Below are 12,300 nucleotides of genomic sequence, written 5' to 3'. Positions count from 1 at the left end.
CCAGCAATGTGACACAAAGCATGTAATCTTTTCATTCCAAAGTGCATAGCCTTATATCTTGTAACATTAAATTGATAATCCTATCACTTGCCCACACTGCTAATTTATTAAATCATCCTGCAGAATATCTACATCACATTTATAAACTACTACCTTTCCAATTTTGTATTGTTAGCAAACAACTGAATATCCCTTCTCCTTAAATCACACATCTTTAATATACAAATTAAAAAGTAATGGCCCTAGATTGTATTATTTATTTAGAGATCAATGGGCAACTAACTACTCGTACAAAATTAAGTAGATTCCAGTATGTTACCAAACAATTTCTTGCCTTCTTATTAGGATGCTGTACACAACTTAATATTCAGCATTCAATTTTGGATACATGCTTAATCAATTTCCTTAAGTTTCTTTAACTTTCATGCTTAAAATTGCTAATGGGGTGGTGGTTAATTTTGCAGTTAATTAGAATGCAATAACTATTTTGATTATTCACTACTATTAATTACTATTAACACTGCAGAATAATAAATCTAGTAAAAAGAGAAATACCTAATTTCAGCAGCTTGCGCTCTAATTTCAGCAAGCTCATGGAGACGTTTTAATTCTCTTTCTCTTTTTCTATCTTCCTTCTTCCATTTAGAAACCACATTTCTTCCAAATTCTCTCTGCTTGAGTTCTTTCAGACGCTGCAAAAAGAGACAAAATAATATTTTTATAATACTGATATATTGAAGTGGTTAGATGTCTCTGATCTAAAATAGTAATTAAAGCAATAATAATATTTATGGAAACCATGATTCAAAGATATAATATTGTAAAGAAAGAAAGTAAAATAATCCTGGTTAATACATTTTTTCCTATTCACCACACAATCTTTTGCAACATTAAATTATTTAGTGAAATATGTTGTTCTATTTCTGATATGCAACAACAATAATAAAAGCTCAGTTAATTAGCCATATATATATCAGGGGCATCGAGTGCCAATTTCGGTTGGGCGTGCTGTCGTGTGGCTTATGCAGCCTGTACTACAAAATTCATATCAATTTGACCATATCATTGAATTTTTTATTGATGTATGAAAGTTTCAAGAGTGCATAGTGCATCAGCATTCATCTTAATTGATCCAATGCAATTAATTAGAGGATAACTTTGAATACTTTAATTTATCAACTAATTGTAACCAAATCTGCTTAGAATGAGGGACAATGTGTTTGTTTTAAGATATATTAGAAAATGATAATAAAGGGCAATGCTCTATTTGGTTGATATATATATGAATTACTCAAAGGCATAAATATGTGAACCATCATTTATAAGGTATGTGCGTCCAGGAAGTTGCTGGGTAGAACAAATAGTATGCAATCCTATAAAGTCTCAACACAAATAAATGAATTGATGATGGCATAATTTAAAAAAAAAAAAATTTACGAGGAGAAGGAAAGAGATTTGTTTGCAACTGCCACTATACACATTTACTAGTTCAGTTAAAAACTATAGGGAGAGAACTATAATCCAACGAACTAATAATGTTGATCAGGTGATTCATTTAGGTGTGGCCAGAATACATGTGGTTGGATGGAACAGCAAATCTTCTTGATAATTCAATTTTTTTTGACCATCGACTTTAATTCAATAATAAAATTAGACTGGAATATATTGGGCAAAGATTTTAATAAAAAATTAAGCCGACTAGTTTCACCAACTTGACTGTTGGCTTCGTCTGGGCATACATAAGATAATAAAAAAAAAAGCTTAAAACAGGTCAAGAAAGAAACATAAATGAGTACTATAAACATAAAGGAGTGTATTCATTTATGTTTCTTTAATTTGCTAATTTATTATTAAAATCTTCGGCCAATATATCCCAGTCTAATTTTATTACTGAAGCAAATCTTGTAAAATTTGTTGTGCATGTTATCTGTATTTTTCAGGTTTATGTATATTTCACTTTGTTTTCGAAGAATTTTCTTTTGTTTAATGAGACTCAGTATACATTTTATGCAATAATAGGATACATAATATCTGATCATTATCGGAATTATTCACGCTTGGGAATCATACATTCATTAGTTAAGCATCAGTGGCTCTTCTGTCTTATCAGTAATAGATATCGCACCCATGCTAGTATTTTGTTGTAGATCAACAACTTCTTATAATACACAGAAGCATTCATCTTTATTCAGGAATAGATAAATTTTTACTGTCTTTTGTTTCCAAAAACTACAATAAAACTGTCTTTATACCGTTAAAAATTTTCCAATCTCAACAGATGCTATACTGCACAAGCAATAAAAATAAGTGGCTTTGTTTATCACTAAATACAGTAAACAGACATTTAACATCTGTGTACTATATTTAGAAACAATTAGTGTAATTAGAGACAACTCAAATGGCGCACTTAATGGAAAAGCACTCCCCTCCTACAGACTAACTAAATACATTTGTCCTAACATCCACTTTCAAATTTTCAGTTCCAGAAAATATATGTAATAGCTGTTTATAATACAGTCATTAAATGCAAAAAGCACTCAATTTATGAAAAGCAAAATGAATACTTAAAATCAGTTTAAATTGCATTTGAGATATTCGAAATCATCCAAAACTGCGAATTTCAGAAATAAAATTCTGCGAACAAATGCAATTTCAGAAATAAAATTCTACCGTAAGAGGTACAACTAATGTGCCATATAACATCTTTAACATCAGACAGAGTACTACTGATATCATTTTGAACTTTGGAAGAAGTTTTTTGAAATACAGTCTAATCCTTTAAATGACTGTATAAAAGAGGATCATACTCGTGGAGCACATTTAAAAATTCTATATAATTTCCTCAATTAACTGAATCTTCAGACTTATCATGACCTCTCAAAGAAAGCACTTGCTTAGTCAAATAGCATACAGCATCAATTTATCTTTTTAAAATGTCTCTATTTTTCTTTACCTGTTCATTATGATGGGTAACTTAAATTTTTCTTTGTTTGTCAATGAGAGTGTCAATTCTTTGGCTGGAACAAGCCACTCTAGGCCTAAATCCTTGACAAGCATGATGATGTATTTCAAATAATTTAATTTTAGTTTTAACTGTAATCTCCTTTGTTCCTGTAACCACCTGTACGGTGACACTGGCACATGGCTGTATATAGGATTAGCATTCCTGGTTCTAGTTTCACCTTGTGATTATGCTGATGCACTAATGATGGCCTGTTAATTTCTGGCTGAAATATTTGCAATGATAAAAATTATTATTATTATTCTTTAATCTTATGAATATGGTCCTATAATATATACTATGTCACAATTCCATTAAAAACTCATATTAGTATTAAATTTTTAAATGAATCTCACTGGAGATATTTCTCAATAATCTTTATACTTTTCAACAACACCCAAAATATATATACAATGTATCTAGATGTTTTATACAAATATGTTGTAGATATAAAAATAACTTTAAAAAGGTTTAATGCATGTAAGGAACATTAGAAATTAACTACTCTAATCTACAGTTAATAAATTCTAATTTCCCTTATATCCATTAGTTGTTTTTTTTTTAAGTATTATAATATACAATGCATATACTGTATTTCTGCATGTGTGCTTTTTTCCAAAAAATTAGATAGTGCAAGAATATTTTACATTTCTGAAGTAGTAAATGAAGAATCAATAGTAAGATCAATGTAAACATATCTAACATACAATGGGGAGAATGGTTCACTTTACAAATTTTGATGGAAGCAAATATGCTGCTATTTGGGATACCAAATGTGATGCCAGTTCTGTTAAGAATTCTAAAGCAGCAATGATGATTATAGGTTAATAGCTTAGGGTTGTCATGTATCAGGTTTTCTGACAACCTCTCTTTTTCTTTTTATGTTGCAGAGCTTACCGCAAGGAAGAATAGTGGTTTGACAACCACTGAGCTCCTCATTTCCAAACTTGTGAGTTGAATGTCAACACTGAAGTGTTAACATTTGTCTGACATTCTGTGTCAAAACTTCTAGTTGTGCATGCATGCTTTTAGTTTGCTTTCATAGTCTATAGCACAATTTGGAAAATAATTCACAACACTGGTTAGTTCAAGAACTTTAATTTTAAAGTCTCCTGAAAACTGTTTTTGTGTGGTGAAGTCTTTGTATTAAATAACAGCATTATTATAGAGAACAGTAAATTTTAAGAATAAGGAAGCTATTCTCTCATTTTACAAGGCAGTCATTTGGTTTTTAAATATTCAATATACAAAAAGTCACAGACATCTTTGTTTTATATAAATATAGCATACATTGAAAAATAGTCATTGATCTATTATTATTATGAATACCCTTTTAAGGAGTCTCCAAGGATTGAGAGAGAGAACCCATTTAGACACCGATCAAGGCACTCATCAGTATTGCAATTTTCTGATTTTAAATAATAATAAATAGACAATGAGCTTCTTGACAGAAAAGGACAAGAAGAAAAATATGAAAATATCATTCCACACACTTACCACATGCCATAAGAAGATTCTGGACCTCACAGGTTTTCTAACCACCCTTTTACTAAGCTTCTAGGGGATGACCCCAAGTTCTCACCTCACCTACCAAGAACTGTAAATTACTCAATTGTGTGTCTATACTAAGATCCCCTTACCAACTTTATGTTTCTATATTTCCGCTCTAATTTTCAAATCCTTCAAATCATAGTCATCATGTGCAAAATTCCATAAGCTAGATATCATTTTGGTCATCTACTGCCAAATTTTTTTTGACTGTTTTCTCATCCTCACAAAATCCAGGCAACAATATCTGAGCACAGCAATCCAGATATGGTTTTATCAAAGCCTTGTAAAGGCTTTGATATTGGATTGGTTGGAGAGCAGATCCACTCTCCAACCAATAAGCTACAGGTTTGAATACTACCAAGGATATAGATGTCTGCAAACGTCTTTACGTAGGAGACGAATTTCATCACCTGGCGTGAGATTAATGCTCCACTTATTGGAGGCCTAAAGCCAATAAGTCGGGTCGCTAGAGTAGAGATTACAGACTATGTAAAAAACAAACAAAATATATAAAATTAATAGAAGAGTAGAAAAAAATTAAAGCCTGCAAGAGTAAGTACCAGAAACTTACATTACCATTCCTAACTTGGCAAATAATTGTATATCACAATCTAGACCAGTGTTTCTCAACCTTTTTTGGATCATGCCCCACCTCAACGTCTCAAAGATTTTGATGCCCCCCCCCCCCTAGCATAATAGCCAGCCAAATTCTGCATAAATTAATATATGGAGGTGCTAAGTCTAGAAGGAGGGTGACATTGACAACCATGGTTATTTAACTTGTGTGTTAATGATATTGAGGTTGGTCTAGATCAGTGTTTCTCAATGTGGGGCAATATAAATATGTACATGTACATTTTCTAATTGCCCCACATTGAGAAACACTGATCTAGACCAACCTCAATATCATTAACACGCAAGTTAAATAACCATGGTTGTCAATGTCACCCTCCTTCTAGACTTAGCACCTCCATATATTAATTTACTTTCTCATACACATCATTCAGCAATTCTCTTATCTATGTCAAAAGCCTGTGTTGTATCCATCTCTTTGGGTTTGCACAGCAATCTTATGTTCAGCATAGAACGCTGTTAAATGCTTCGCCATATCCATCTCCATTATTTCAACTTTGCAATCAATTAAAAAAAAAAAGTAGGGGGAAGGGGTGAATTGCTAAAGCAAGCTCTACCTTTTTACACGTCATTTAGATAACACTGAAATAACATGGACATGAGGCATAAATTATTTGATCTATTTCATCCATTTGGATGGTTAACAAAGCCAAATTGTCCTCAATAAAAGATCAAATTTTCAGATCGAAATACTAATCAGCCTCTCCAACATGTTAATAACCATCAGAGGTAAGACTAGCTGCATCAATTCTAATTTCACCCTTATATAATATAATTACTGTGCCCTCCCCCACCTTACACTCATTACAAAATATGCTCATGTTGACACTCAAGTTGATTAATCAAGTCAAAGGCACTATTAATTCCTAGAATCTTCAGCATTCCTATCAACACCCTATCCAATCGCAGTGTGTTAAAATCAAGCTCTTGAAATAGCTTTATTACCTTCAACTCATCCACTTCTATGGAAACTGTGTTGATACCACGTTGTTCTTAAAATAAATTAACCCGGAGGGGTAACATTATCTCTTTCATTTTGATTAACTTACTATCATAAATTTTGTTCTCCTAACTTCTGAAACCGCAGTACATGGAACGATGCAAAAATATGATGTATGTGTATATCTGCATACCACACTTGCAAAAAATTACAGAAATCTCATGAGTGACAATCTATGCAGCATAGCAAAGTATTAAAAAAAATGGAAATGTAATGATGACAAGAAACAGAAGGAAGAGTTAGGCTGACAACATAAACTGATAAACAGGAATTAGTGAAAAGGGTTGTTAATTTTCCAACTATGAACTAGTAAAGTCTCTCACCAAGAAGTTCAGGAAATTCACAATTTTAAAAGTTCATGATAGAACCATTATATACTGAACTCAGTCTCAGTTTCTATGGAGTAGAGGCAAGCAAACATTTCCCCAAAACAATGCTGAGTTCAATCTACTTGCTGCAATCCAATCCTATGATTGGATGACCACTGAAAGGCTGTAGAATGGTAATGACAAATTACAATGCATGTACATTCTTCATACTGGATGTGTTTTGTATGTAGGCTGCTAGAAGAATATTATTTACCAGAATGTACTATTCTATCTGTGTGGGAATTCATCTCTAGATTGGTACTACACTAGTTTCCATAAATTAAGGAACAAAGACAAAAATTAAGATAACTCAAAACAATGAAAAGCAGTACTGTAAATAAATAGTTTATTCAGTAAAAAATGGGTACATGAGGATAAGACAATGGTCAAAAATAATAGGTCAAATTAAGATTGTAAAAATGCTTCAATAAGGAACACTCCTGTAAACATCTTCTAAGTCACTCAAGTGTTTTTTTTTTTTGAAGGGGGGGGGGGGAGAGGTAAGAACATCAACACATATCTACAGTATACCCCAGACATGATTGATAGGATTAAGGTCAGGAGACCTGGCTGGCTAAACTATAGTTATATGTACAATCTAGAGAGAACCAGGAACATGTTCATCCCAATGATATCCACTGACGAGATGCCTCCATGAACTATCCCACTACCTCCACCATAAGTATTGCTTTCACAGATGATAAGTGTCCCTGGATCTCTTCAGATCAGAGCATGCCTGGTATCATTTTGTAGAGCAAATCAGGACTTGTCTATAAACAATACTGACCTCCATTGGTCTAGGATTCAGTTGATGTGGATCCTCATACAAACATTTCAAACATTCTCCCCTGTGGTACGGGATAGTGATGTGCAGACTACCAGCTGCCTAGCATACAGACTACCTTTGTGAAGCCTTCTGCACATGGTAGAAGCAAATATCAATGTTCATGTAGCCTACACAAGGTCAAATCAAAGCTGATTGGGTAGCACTTCTGTTTTCCAAGCAGATAATCAACGATATCAGTCACCCACTGCAGTTGTAGCCTGTGGCCTTCTTTCATTATATCTCTAGGATGTTGTTTGTGACTGCTGGAATTGGTGCCACAATCCTGAACAATTCACATGCAATCATCTGGTCACTTCCACTTGACTTCAGCTGTCCTCTAGCCTTACAATGGCTCACCACCTGAATTCATTAATAAACTGATGACTTGCAGCCTATCCAAGAATTTTGCTTTTCCAAAATATATTTTTTCACATTCCAAACACGAGATGAAAAACCACTCCAAAATGCCAGCTTTTATGCAGTGGCTCATTTTCATACTGCATATTTGTATCTTGCTGCAGCGCCTGGAAAAATGAACACATTTATATTGACATATCTTTGCTGGGCTGAGTAGTTAGCACATCTGCACTACAGCCAAAAGGATGTGGGTTCAAATCTCGCCATGGGCATGGATGTTTGTGATTGTCTGTGAAAATATTAGTGGTAGTGATGGGTGGTAGATGGCATTGGTGGATTGAGTGGTAGAGACAGAGTTATAGAGTAGGTGCCCTCCCTCGATGAGTCTTTGGACTCCCTAAAGGTTCACATAATAATAATATTAATAACAATAACATAGTCTGAGAAGTTAGGAGTGAAAACATTAAACTTTGTTAGTTCAGAGTCCTGAACTTAGTCCTACAGAGTACTTTCAAGATTAATTTTTTTTTTTTTAAACCCAAAGGCTTTCACAAACATTCATACTTACAATATCAGTATCCTGGTCATCCCCCCCCCCCCCCTCAGTACTCAAGAACCAGTATTGATACAGATATATCACCAGCTTTTTTCTTTATAATTTAGTTCATTCCTCAGTATTTGAGTGGTCTTTTTCTCAGTCCATTTAGTTTATTTTTTGTAAACATCTAGATTCAAATGCTTGTAATTTTATTTCTTCTTTTTTCTTTGTTCTCCAACTTTCAGATCCATAGAGTACCACAGGCAGTACCACCGAGTTGTGTATTTTTAGTTTCAGCTGTTTACTTATTTTATTACTATTCCAAATTTTATTTAGCTTTCCTATTACAAACAGCCTAAACCTATCCTATGATTTATTGTTTTCGTATAATTTAGATCTTCAGTGATGAGTGATCCAAATAGTTAAACTAAGTTACTTGTTCAATATATTTATTATCAATATCAATTAACTAGTTTCTTTTCTTTCCCTATTGTCATTATTTTAGTATTAGTGAAATTTATGTTCATATTATATTTATTGCTAATTTGGTTTATTTTGCTGATCATGGATTTCAGATATAGTAAGGAGGACTATATCATCCACATATTTGATATGTGTGGTTCCATTTAATGAGAGGCCAGTACATTCTTCTAGAGCTTTCCCGATGACATTACTAATATATATATTAAAAAATGGTGAAAGTGGACAGACTTGCATAACCCCTTTAAAATATTTATTTCTTCTGTTTCCATTTTATTAAATTTCACTATTGCTTTTGTGTCTTGATAATATTGCAATTTTTCAAGTTTTTTCTTTCTATTGTAAGATCTGCTATTCTCTGTATTACAAAAATTGCATCAATTGTTCCTCTTCTATGATTTCGTCACAGATAGATTTAATTCTGTTTTATACAATATGTATGAAAAACTTGTAAATATTATCACAACCAGTAGCTTTCTCATCTTTCATTTCGTTGAGTGCTTTATGTATTTCTCCATGAAGAATTTTTGGTGTTCTGTGGATCTTGAGTTAGGTTCTGGTACATGGTTTGTGTTATTGTTTCAGAGTTTGCAGTGAAATAGTTATACCATATTTTTTTCATTTAGTCTTTGTTTCCTGTAATTTTTCCTATTAGTGTGTTATTGTTGATAGTGATATTTTTTCAATAGTGCAGGACACTAGAATGTACAGAGGATTTGAAATTGGAAATGATCACCATTTAGTCTTGAGCAGTATAAAATTGAATTTCATATTGAAAAGAAGAACATGTAAGAAAGTTTTAAAGCAATTAAAAATTGAGCAGCTCTCAGATGTGAACTGTAGACTAAATTACACGAACAATATTAAAAAAATGAAAGAGTTTGAGTAGAGGAACCAAACCATGTAGATTCAGTGGCAAGCCCTGAAAAAAACACTGATTGTTCAGCCAGAGAGGAATGTGGTGAGGTTGCCTGCAAGGATAGAAAAATCAAAACTCCATAGTGCACACTGGAAGTTAAAGAGGCAGTGAAGGAAAAGAAGAAAGCATGTCAAAATTTAATGGCAAATAAGTCAGCCAGCTTGTGCTCTTAGAGAATACAGAGATAAATGTAAGAAAGCTAAACACTGTGTAAAACTAGTTAAACAAAAGTCATGGGAAGACTTTAGTAAGAACATAGAAAATAAATATCAAGAAGATGGCAAGATATTCTGGAGGTAGTTGAAGCTCAGAAATGGAGGAAAAAGTGCTGTAAAAGGAATTAGAGATGGTAAAGGTGACATGAAAACTGGAGAAAAAGATATCCTTGATATATGGAGTAATTACTTCAAAAAATTGCTAAAAGCAGTGACATCACAGTGGTAAAAAACACTCGACAGCATTGCAATCAAGAATACATATCCATAGTTGAAGTAGAAAAAGCCATCAAAAGCTCGAAATGTGGAAAAACAGCTGGAGTAGATGATATTTGACCAGAAATGCTAAGTATGGAGGTATAAAAGTCTTACAGTGGCTGCACTGCACTGCATAGTTCAGAAGACCTGGACAGAGGGATGAATTCCAGAAGATTGGAATAGAGATCTCATACTACCCATATATAAAAAGGGAAATAAAACTGAATGTGAGAATCACAGAGGTATTTCCCTACTGTGATTTATGCAAGTATATTTGAGAAATGGCTGAGAATGGTTGTGGAAGGGAAGCTTGGTGAATAACAAGCCGGATTCAGGCCAAATAGAGGCTGTCAGAATCAGATTTTCACTTGAGAACAAATAGTTGAGAAATCATGGGAATATAACAAAGATCTGTATTTAAGTTTTGCAGATCTGGAAAAGGCATATGACAAGGTGCCAAAAGAAAAGCTATTCAAAATGCTACAGTTGTATGGTGTCAATGGAGCATTATATCAAGTAATATTTAGTCTTTATTTGAGTTGTAAGTCAGCAGTTAGAATTGAAGGAAGTACAGGAAGATGGTTTGATATTAAATCTGGTGTCAGACAAGGATGTACATTATTCCCTCTGTTATTCATTATCTATATGGATCTCATTATGAAGGAAAGTGGTATTAAACCTGATATCAAAACTGGAGGTGTTAATCTCAGCTCTCTGCTTTATGTGGTTGATGTTATACTTCTAAATAAATCTGCTACAAGTCTGCAAGATTCCATGACTAAATTGAATAACTATTGTAATAGATATGGTATGAAAAAAAAATTAGCATTAAAAAGACAAAGACAATGAAAATAGGCAGAAACATTGAAAATATCAACTGCATTGTGAATGGAGAATTTACAGAACAAGTAAAACATTTTAGCTACTTAGGCACGATTTTTAGTGAAGATGGTAAATTAAATATGGAAATAGACAACAGAATCAACAAAGCTGGTATGGTAGGAAGTCAACTGAATAAATTTAGATGGAATAAGAGAGAAATTAGTGAAAACACTAAATTAGCTGTATACAAGACTGTGTTCAAACCAATTTTAACTTATGGATCTGAGAGCTGAGTTAGAAACAAAGCACTTGACCAACGACTAGAGACCACAAATAAGAGAGTGCCGAGAAAGATTAATGGTGTGAACAGATGGCATCAATAGCAATATCATATTAAAAATGAGGATATTAGGAAAGAACTTATTATTAGCATCCAGAATGTGTTAGCTGTTTAAGTGACCATATCACCTGATATGGTCACTTAAACAGAATGGGAGAGGAAAGATTAGCAAAACAAGTGTTCTCTACTAGGTTAGCAGGAAAAAGACCCAGATGAGGTCCAAGATATAGATGGACTGATTCAGTAAAAAGTGGCTTAGAAGACAGAAATATAAGATCTGATAATGTTAGTCTTGACTGGTAACAGAATAATTTGGAGAAAAATTGTAGATAGGAAGTCAGTAATGATGTAAGTTTTTCATGTAGTACTATCATATCCTGCATGTCCCTTGAGGATGTCAGGAATTTGATGATGATGACCTATTTCCTTAACTCTAGGTATTCCTGTTTTCTGTTGAGATTTCTTTTAGATTTTTAGTTTAATTTCTCTTTTAGCAATCACATTCAGAATTTCACCAGTCATCCACTTGTTATTAGTCCTAATGGGATGACCAAGGGCCTCAGTTGCTGATTTTAAAATACAACCAATTCTCCATTTACATGGTAGATTGGATCTAGAAAAAATTATATAAATGAAAACCGTGTAAAAAAGAATACAGTGCATATGAAAAAAATATAAGAATGGTTCCAGATGTAAAAACCCGATACGAACAACAAGTTATTTTCAAACAAAACATATATATAGAGTATATATATGAGGTTTGGCTATTAAATAACAAGACTAGTTGCAAAAATGTGGTTTATTATTACAATTGTACAACTTAACTGTTATCCCTCTTCAACATACTCTTCTCCTCTACTATACACCGTTGGTTGCATACGAATTTTCCACTGTTGAAAGCAGTGCTGCAAGTCATCAGGAGTTATCTGCTTCAGTAGCGCTGCCGTTTTCTCCTTTACCCCATCCACTGACTGAAAACGGGTGCCCTTCAA

At 33.2% G+C, this 12,300-nt stretch overlaps 1 protein-coding gene across 5 annotated transcripts in view; it reads right to left on the bottom strand.

Moving 5' to 3' along the window:
* Positions 1–12,300, bottom strand: part of LOC150093810 (uncharacterized) — a 364,154-nt gene that overhangs the window by 30,157 nt on the left and 321,697 nt on the right. For all 5 annotated transcript variants that reach the window (XM_090413165.1, XM_090413166.1, XM_090413168.1 and 2 more), the window contains one exon: positions 556–692. In XM_090413165.1, coding sequence (XP_090269291.1) covers positions 556–692 — 137 coding nt within the window. The remainder of the gene's footprint in view (positions 1–555; positions 693–12,300) is intronic.

This window comes from Typopeltis vanoorti, chromosome 23 (assembly GCF_054136105.1).
Source record: "Typopeltis vanoorti isolate ZY-2024b chromosome 23, IOZ_Tvanoo_1.0, whole genome shotgun sequence".
Taxonomy (NCBI): Eukaryota; Metazoa; Arthropoda; class Arachnida; order Uropygi; family Thelyphonidae; genus Typopeltis; species Typopeltis vanoorti.
The sequence above is the reverse complement of the archived record's forward strand: the minus strand, read 5'-3'. Positions and strand labels throughout refer to the sequence as shown.